Below are 10,148 nucleotides of genomic sequence, written 5' to 3' on the forward strand. Positions count from 1 at the left end.
GATATCCAGGCTAAAGTTAGCCCAAATCCAATAGAAAATTTTAGGCCCTACAACTTCAAACAGACGTATAAATTTTAGGCAGAATTATAGGAAAATGTTTAAGCTAATTCTATCATGCGCATCAAAATAATTTCATAATAAAAGATAGATTTTTAGAAATTTATACATCTGAATTTCCTGGTTAGGACCTAATCTACTCCCCCTACACAGCAATGTTAACCAGTTTCGGATATAAAAATTCAATTTCTTAACTTTCGGACATAAAAATTAAACATTTTAACTTACGGACTTCCTTTGTGTGAAGTATCAGTCGTGCAACCATTTGGAGGTAGTTGTCCTTAAGAAAAAGAAGAATGATGTAAAGAAACATCAAGAAGAAAAGATAAACAAACTCTTTGTGAAAGACAGAACATGAAATTTAGTGAAGATCAATTGATTTTAGAAAAAACTTATTGAATTTGAAAAAGATAAGTGTACTTTGCTGAGACAGAATTCCGTCCCTAACTTTAATCTTTGAACTCGTAAGAGACTGATAATACTAAAAAACCTGTCCTTGGCCTCTTCAAAAACAACTCGTTGTTTGGGTTATAGAACGTCTTTGAGAAAAAACAATTTATGGGATCATTGCAGGAAGCCATAAATAATTTCTGAAAGGTATATAAGTGTAATAGGACCTACTTCAATTTGATTTTGGGAGGGTTGCTATAATCAATTTCATTCTAAATGGATGGATATTATTGAGCTACCAGAGGGTGAAATAAAAAGCTCTTTAATTATAAATAGAAGAGAATCACACATACTCTTGACTGTGCTTTCTCCAAAATTTGCTTTTCAACTTCACTACTTGTTTTCTTTGTTGGATTTCCATAAGTTTTGTATGTCACCTCTCTAAAATAAAAAATATTGAAAAATATCATTAGTTAACAATTACACAGGTGTTCTAAGGTGTATCTATATGTACTCAGTAATAGCAACTATATTGGAGATTTCGGGCCCAGGCTTTTTGATTCTTTTGATAAAATCTTTACAGCTCCTTACACTTTCATTTTCGTGAAGAAAAAATCAAAAAGGTCTTTAAAAACCCTAACTTCTTGCACTAAAGGATCGAGAATAATAATTATATAAAAAAAAGTTACTGATTTAATGTGGCTTCTTTCTTGTTTAATGTGGAGATTTTGTAAAAGATGAGAAATTAGATTTATTGAATTTAAGTGCCCTGATGTATCTTATGTGTGCACCAACAAAATTTTGCTTTATAAAACTACATTTTGATGCTTGAATTTCGACTTACATGAGTAGTGTATGATTTTTTACAACACTGAGTGTTGCTTACTTTGGCTCCAGATAATTGTTTTGTCAGTTCTACACATATATGTTGCAGATTATTTCGAGGTATGTTAATTATGTAGGTTCTCAACTTCAGTTGAGCTACAATCTGACAATATCTGTCTGCCTGTGTGTGTGTGTCTGTCTGTCTGTCTGTCACAAAAACTTTAGGGCAGCCTGGAGACTTCAGAAATGCTTGGATTTGCCTGAAATTTTGCACACTTGTTCCTTGGGTGAATATCCGGGGGAGTTTTTTTCATTTTTTTGAAATTTGATTTTTGGGGCCTGGGGACGAGTTTTTCGCCAAAACGAGGCTAAACCTTTGGGGCAGCCTGGAGACTTCAAACATGGTCGGATATGGCTGAAATTTGGCACACTTGTTCCTTGGGTAAATATCTAGGGGTGGTTTTTTCATTTTGTGAAAATTTTGATTTTTGGGGCCTTGGGACGAGTTTTTCGCCAAAACGAGGCTAAAACTTTGGGGCAGCCTGGAGACTTCAAAAATGGTCGGATTTGGCTGAAATTTGGCACACTTGTTCCTTGGGTGAATATCTGGGGGCGCTTTTTTTCATTTTTCAAAAATATCGCGTTTTCCGCCAAAACGAGGCTAAAACTTTAGAGCAGAGCCTACAGGCCTAAAAAATGGTTGGATTTGGCTGAAATTTGGTGCACTTGTTCCTTGGGTGAATATCTGGAGGTCTTCAATTGGGCCTATGAATAATTTGAAGCCACTGAATTTGAGCCCAGTGCGTTGCGCACGTTCGACTATTGTATATAGTATATACAATACATTTGAGAGTTATATTGAATGTTTCTAACATTATTTCTTTATGATTCAACAAATTCAAAAGGGAGTTTTGTTGTTCCTTTGTAAGATGTTAAAACAAACCATTTTCTTTGGCATTTCACTTTCACCTTTGTGTTTATCTTTTTTATGTACTTAGCTTCAATTCCTTTGAAAAGATTGGAGTGTTTTCTTTGTTTTCTTTCCTTTTGTTCATATTTGTATTATGGAGATTCAACCGTAGAGCTAAGAATTCGAATTTCCAAACTAACACTCAAATTTTAAATAAAAACATTCAAATTATGAATAAAAACATTCGAATTTTTAATAAAACCATTCAATTTTTTTGGATTTACCTACTATCATACAAAAAAAGTTTCAAGTTAACTTTTTCTAAAAATATCCAAGCTAACTCGTAAACTTGTAAACTAAAAATAAATTCGGAGTTAGCTAACTTGAAAAAATGTTTTGTGAAAAAGAAATTCGACTTAGCTAACTCGAAAAAGTTTTTTTGAAAATAAAATTTGAGTTAATTTTAACTCAAAAAATATTTTTTGAAAATAAAAAATCGAGTTAGAGTCGAGTGACGTCATAATTTAGCTAACTCGAAAATTGCTAACAAACTGGGAAATCAGGCAAAATATTCTTTGGGAAATTAAGAGCACGTGGACTGCTGTAACTAACTTTTTATGTTTATTTAATGGAAAATGGTTTGTTTTATTGGTTGGAAATGTTATGTATTGCTTGTTTGTAGTTTAGTCAGTGTTTGAGGTAAGTTTCTGCCTTCTCATTCTTTAGTATAACAGTACATCAATGGTGAGGACTGGAGGCTTGTCGGCCTTCATTGGCCGTCACCGAAACCAAAGTTAACGCATAGTGTCTTTCAGGGTCTCTCCCCCCCCCATGCCTAGAATGAAAATTTTCCATCCCCCCCCCCCCATTTTTCCCCACCCTACCTCCAAAAATTTCTCTGTCCCCCCTCAAGCATAAAAAGCTGTAATTTGATGAATTTAACGCTTATTGTTTTCCCTAAGGTAGTTCTAATTCAAGAATAAATGGAAAGGATGGTTGTTTTCAAACCGTAATATTGCTGGTTGAAATAAATGAAAGAAAAACTAAGCATGATCACAACATCATGATGTTTTTCAATTTTGAATTGATATTGGTGAGTCCCCCCCCATGCCTAGAATGAAAATTTTCCATCCCCCCCCCTCGTTTTCCCCCACTCTGGCTGGCTTCAAAAAAAATTCTTTCCCCCCTATACGTCCTTTTGACCTCAAAACCCATTCCCCCCTGAATCCAGGAGGGGAGGACACTGTGTAAGGCTTATGATAAGGCTGCAAAGAGTTTTAAAAGTGTATATACTATGTTATTTCTATTGCTTTTATGCTAGTTGATGATAGGAAAGTCATTTTTAGTGATATTTTCCACAAAAATTACCTCAAGGGCCTCTGCCTATGTGCCTCTGATTTACGTGGAAATTTTTTTCGAAAACCAAGGTTTTCTAAAAATGAATTCTGCCTTTTCTAGTAAAGGTATGATTGTGGTTTTTTGGCTAGCAAATGTAGTTATAAAGGTGGAAACAATAAGCCAGAAAATTATGGTATCGCAAATGTTCTCCCCACTTTTTTTTAACCTGAACTTAAAATTTTGAAAAATATGACAAATTGCATTTTTGAAATGTTTTCAACTCTAAGGCAGAAGACTACTGTGAAACCATTGATAGAGGAAAATCCTTCATTTTAACATTTTTAGAAAGCAGGATAGTTGGGCTTTCTAGAATGGGCTTACTTTTTTGAATCGGTTTAGTAGATCAAAAGTTATGATGGATGGCGTAAAACTGTCATTTTTGACACAAACACAAGGCGTGCTGGGGGTGAAGTTTCCGGAGAGAAGGTGACTGATTTAGTGATGAAACTAACTGGCCAATGTATCTGGTGAAAAGATTTAGGAAGATAAAAATTCTGTTGGAAAAAATCTCTGAGTAATATCTTTGTTTACCAGATATAAATCAAGTAAAAGTTATATGAAAAATGGTTACGGACGGGACATTTTATTAAAATCTAATGCATTTCTTTTAACAGAGGACCAAATTTTGATAGCTTACAATCAAAATTTTACATACAATTCGTCCCTCGCATGACTAAAGGTTCAATCTAAACAAAGCTGTTTACTTACTGAAAAGTCCCCACTTTGTGAATGTTTCTATTTATTTTACTCACAAATCAGCATGATTCTTTTATAAAAACCAAGTTGTATATTTAAAAAAAAAACATTCTTAAAAGTTGAGTTGCAAGCAAGAATTAACAAAAACAATGCAGGGTTTAGTTTGAGATAAATAAAATTTCATTTCCATAACAATGATCAGGATAAAACCTTCATTCCAAGTGATTTCTAGACGTGCATTTTACAGTAGAATATAAAAAATCACGTGCGATAAATCACACGCCTCAAAAACTGAGCCACAAAAGTTTTTCAAACAGACAGACTAACCTAGCCCTAACGATGATGTACAAAAAAATTCGGCCGTGTGACGACAATATAAATTTTCACCCGGCCGGTGGACCGGAAACAAAAATTTTTTTCGGGTTCGCCTAAATGCTTTCTTTTATACAGTAGGTTATGGATGAGACAAATATCATTTTTTTAATCAAAAGAACTCCATACCGTGAGTGGTCCCAAATCCGACAGCCCTGCCTAAATCCGATGGAGTCTAAAACGAACTAAAATAAAAACAAACCTTGCGCTGTGACACAACGAAGATAGCAAAGTGTCAACTAAACTGAGAGATTTGATACATTGAACCAATTTAACCAAATAATAATAATTGCTTCTTATACAAAACATAATTTTTTATTGCAATATGTATAACGTCATTTAAATGACAACAATAGTAACAGCATCATAAAAAGAAATTATTTTTACAATTCACACTTTTTAAAATTACATAAATTGACATCTTCACATTACAGCAATCTACAAAATTTGTTAACGTTTTAAACACGAGCAACCCAACAGATTCAGAATAATAGAGGTAATTATTTTTACAACTCACAATTTTTTGATCACATTAATTGACATTATAGCAACCTTGTTAGATGTTTTGTTTCAAGAGTTCTTGCAATAGTTTATTGTTCAACTTGGAGAGGGAATGTTTGTAAACATAGAATTTTTTTCATAACAGTCATTTGGGGGTCGGAATTAGGCAGGGCTGTCGGATTTAGGACCACTCGCGGTACACGCTTTTTTTTTTATAAGAATGGTGTAAATCCATTTCATCATGGATATTCTTAACTTTTTTGGGAAAATCATCCTAAAATATTCTTACAGCCAGCATTCTTATTACTTGGGGGTAATTGGCAATTTATAATTTAGAATGCTCTAAAAATGACATTCTTTGCTTGAATAGCAAAATTCCATGATGGTGATATTCTTAGGATATTCTTAATTTTTTGGCCATTTTCATCATGGACATTCTTATAAAGTGTATTCTTATAAAAAAAAAAGCGTGTAGGTCTATCTTTTTTAAACTTATTTTGAGATACATCTATTATGAAACTTCCTATAATGAATCCTAAAACTTTCTTACCTTCAAAGGGTGAGACATATGCTGGTCTAGGTTTCTTTTTTCTTATTTTCTTTGATTCAATCCTTTGATTGTTTCAATTTTATTTGAAAAATGACTTTTTGTCATTGTACCGGATGACGACCCAAGGCATGGCCCAAACATGTTCGGGCCTCTTGATTAATACTTTTTAAAAATGGCCCGTTTCGGACCATGTTCGGGCCAGATTTTCGAAAACTTGCTACGATCGCGCGTGTAATTTCAGGACCCAATATTTATATTTTAAATTCCTTATTTTAGCAAACAAATTTAAAAATCTTCATCTTTATTCAAATATATATTGTTCAAATATAAAAGTTAATCATCTATTTTCCAATTATGTTAGGAAAATTATTAAAAAGAATGATTTGAATCTTACATAATACGGTCTTCTTTTTATTCTTTATCCCGTTCCCTTTTCTCGTGGTCTTCTCCTATTCGAAGCAGAATTTTTCTGGATCGTTTTTTGTACTGTTATACAACTTTGTGAATCAAACTGGTATTTGGAACTTTGAATTTGTCTAATGAAAATATTTAACAATGGATGATGATAAACCAGGAAAGGTAAATAAAATTAAATTCTACTATTCCTAATGTAAATACATGGCCCGAACATGGTCCGAACAAAATGTTCGGCCTGATTCAATAATACTTTTTTGTGGCCGGAACATGTTCCGGCCATGCCGTGGGTCATGTCCCAGAAAAAAGTCCACTTCTTTGAATTGAATTTTCTCAAGTTCTACAAACTTTTAAAGAATCAGTTTTTTTTTGCATTGGCAATAAGAAGGGTAAACTTAAACTTTTAGGGGCCATTTGTTGAAAGAGGCAAGTCTAGCCTAGCCTAATAATCAGCTGTCAGGGGGCGCAAAAAGAATGTGAGAGCTTATTTGTATCAAAAGCAAAAGACCACTTCTCACTTAAAGTTTGTTTTTGTGACCTCGCTACAGGGCTCGAAATAACGGTCGGACATCGGACATTGTCCGACCCAATTGCTGAAATGTCCGACCCAAATCGATTCTAGTCGGACATCATGTCCGACCCAATTACTTTCAGTGCCTTCAAAAAATTTGTCAGAGGCGTTGTGAAATTTCCAAAAGAAATTACAATTTACATAGAATTAGTAACTTCTTTATTTACACAAAAAAAAACTCTCAAAGTTGCGATCATTAGTGTTAGATATTCATTTTGTGTGATGTTTTTCCTCAACAAATGAAAGCATGCTTCAAGTAAAAATCATGGGCTTCTGACCAGTGATCAATGTGGAAGTACATAATTGTTAATAGAAAAATGCGGTAAAGATGAAAAAAATCGGTAAACACAAAACTGAATTACCATTTAATAGGTAACACCTTTTAAAAGAAAATTGTTTAGAAAGAAAAAAATTGAAGTGGCTCCACACACTTTCGGTTTATTCTTATGTAAAAACACAAAAACAAAAACAAAAACAAAATAAGGCACCTGCTTTTTTCCTATTCACTCAAATAAATCGCGATCGTTTGTTTTGATTTTCCTTATAAGGAAATTTAGTATTTCAAGCATTCTTGAGTATTTATATGATCGATCATGATTTTTGGAGATAGAGGCTTAAAATTAATCAATTAAATTCAATTATGTCTGGGATGATTCATTGTAGTAGCTACGTACATAAACCTTTTGCTTTTAAGTTGAAAGACGAATGTCCGACCCCATATAAAAATCAATCGGACATGTCCGACCCATTTTACTTTAAAAGCCTTAGGACATGTCCGACCCAAATCAATTTTTGATCGGACAATGTGTCCGACCACCTAAATATCGTTATTTCGAGCCCTGCGCTATAAGTCTCACTTTTGTTTTAGATTTTCAGCTTGAAAACAAAGATCTCACCACGCCACGATATACCGTGAGATTAGGTAACTTGCATCAGTGGGAGGCTATAACATGCATAGCCCTCAAATTAGGGAGGTCGGGCGTGTGCGGCAGTAACAAAACATAGATTTTCGAAAAAAAATATTCAAGCTTATTTCTATTTGGTTGAGTTGCAGGAGGCTTTGAGGCCTATTTTCGCAACTATAGACGCTTTCAATGAGCACCCCGTCAGCACCTTGGACTGACTACCCAATTCCCCTCACATGGCATGGGTTGACCCGGGCGAAGGTTCATTCACTTGCCAAGTGAACCGCTGCAAGTGGGAATGGTACCTCAGTCGCCTGTGCAGCAACCAAGGTCAATGACCACTATACCACAGCGCCTTACATCTCAAGGAAGGAAACCTCTTTTAACATAAGTATTTTTTCCAAAGTGTAGAGAATTTATTCAGCTTTCTTTTGCAGAAAAAATCAGCACATCATGTCTTCATGTTCCTTCAAAATTTGAAAATGAGTAGGGCAGACCTGCCAACTTAAGATGTTCATTTGGCGTGAGATAAAAATTTTGAAGGAAAATCCAAAATCTTAGCCCAATTTTTCCGATTTTCCGACTTCGGAAAACGGAAAAAATTTTCCAAAAAATCGGAAAATCGGGGAAATTTATTCCGAAAATCGGAAAATCGGGGAAATTTCTTTCAAATATCAAAAGTGCGTGAGAAATCAAACTTTTGAAAAATTGTGTGAGACAGTGTTGGAATAGACCTTTTTTTAAAGAGGCAGCCATGTTGAATAATTATGTACTCCAGCATAAAAACAATGATACAGCCATGCATAATTTTTAAAATATGCATGATACAGTAATTATGCATGGCTGTATCATTGTTTTTATGCTGGAGTACATAATTATTCAACATGGCTGCCTCGTTAAAAAAAGGTCTATGCGTGAGTCTCACGTCCAAGGCGGTCATCGAAAAATTGTTCTATTCGCGTCACCCGCCCGCGTCAAATTTTCTGCTGATTTTCCAGTGCAGAGATGCGGAAAAAAATCTGGGAAAAGCAATTTGTTCTTTTAAAGTATAGCTTTTTTCTCAATTGCTCTGACGACCATTGAAAAACTGTTTTGCTCGCGTTACCACCCGCCCCTGAGTTGCTGGCGTGATTAAAAAAAACCCGGGAATGTCTTTGACCGCCCGTCCACCCGCTTGCATTTTTAACACCTAAACAAATTGGTAAATAAAGCTGATAAAGTTATTAATAAATATTGTAACTCAAAGGTACTTCACTTAGACCAACTATACCAAATCGAGTGTTGTAAGTTAATCTTTAAATTTAAACAAGAAATTCTCCCTGAAAACATTAAACAAATGATTAATCAGAGTAACCTCTTACACCAAATAAACACACGACAAGCTGACAATCAAGGAATGTTTATTAACCATATCAACACATACTTCCCACTTCAAACTCTCTCATGTAGATTTTGGAATGCCCACTGTCACGACCTATATCAACCAGACTCTTCCATTTCATCCTTTACCAAAAACTTAAAGGAACGTTTTCTTCAGCAAAACGACTAACATATCTCTTTTTTTTCTTTTTTTTCTTTTGTTTACATGTAAATAATTATACATACCTGTTTCTTCATTAAGTCTTCTCTGTTTCCAGCACTTTGAAATCATAAAAATATTGATCCCAATTTTATTTTCTTGGTGCAAATACACTTACTAAATAAAGGAACTGCTACTTAGTTTACACACAGTTTATCATATTTTAACCTACGATTTTCTTAGTTATAGTTTATATTTTTTATTTTTTATTTTTTATTTTTTTATATTTTTATTTTATTTCATTTATTTAGTTTTTCCTTTCTTTTCCCCTTACATTATTTACTCAATTTAATTGTCATTTTATCATCAACAATATTATTGATATAGTTAAATTTTTAACCTGTACATAGGCCGAAAACCCCAATGGGTTAACTCGTGTACATAGAGTTCATATCAAAACATACAAGAATATATATCATATCATATCATATCATATCATATCACCTGTTGCGACGCGAACGGAGCATTTTTTCGATGACCGCCCAATGCGTGAGAGTTGGCACCTCTGGTAGGGTAAGTTTTTTCAAACTTCTTGTTCGAGGCACGGCAAAATCTTTTATCTGGGGGTTCTAAAATTCAAAGCGCTAGCCACTCGAAACAGCTATTATCGACCTGGATATTTTAGCATCGTTCCCCGCAATAGTTTAGCTTTTGACTTTGAGACGTATACCCTTTTGGATGCTGATAATGGCCGAAAATCCCATAGATTTTCTATTCAATAATCTCTTAAATATTTTGATTTGAAACCGTAGAGAAATTACGACTTACATTTCTTCGATAACCATTTGTCTTAAACTTTGAGTTGCCCAGTCCTGCGTCTGTGCCGCCATCTTGCTTCTTGTTGACTGGCTTGCTCCGCGCTCATGCGCTCCCTTCGCAAAATAATACACTCTATTATAGTCTCTGCCATGACCGATTGAACAAGTGTAAAAAACAGACTTACATTGCAGTAAAAAATTATTTTTCAAACTCACAACTCA

General features: G+C 34.3%; 1 protein-coding gene across 1 annotated transcript in view; it reads right to left on the minus strand.

Annotated features, from left to right (window-relative positions):
- The window catches only part of LOC136806275 (mediator of RNA polymerase II transcription subunit 15-like), a 41,477-nt gene extending 31,444 nt beyond the window's left edge, over positions 1 to 10,033 (minus strand). Inside the window, exons 1-3 of the mRNA XM_067062837.1 lie at positions 9,937 to 10,033; positions 801 to 888; positions 286 to 337 (exon numbers count right to left, since the gene is read on the minus strand). Of these exons, the coding sequence (XP_066918938.1) occupies positions 286 to 337; positions 801 to 888; positions 9,937 to 9,998 (202 nt within the window). The 5' untranslated portion in view covers positions 9,999 to 10,033. The remainder of the gene's footprint in view (positions 1 to 285; positions 338 to 800; positions 889 to 9,936) is intronic.
- Between the last annotated feature and the right edge of the window lie 115 nt (positions 10,034 to 10,148).

Source organism: Clytia hemisphaerica, unplaced genomic scaffold (genome assembly GCF_902728285.1).
Source record: "Clytia hemisphaerica strain Z4C2 unplaced genomic scaffold, Clytia hemisphaerica genome assembly, whole genome shotgun sequence".
In the NCBI taxonomy this organism is placed as follows: Eukaryota; Metazoa; Cnidaria; class Hydrozoa; order Leptothecata; family Clytiidae; genus Clytia; species Clytia hemisphaerica.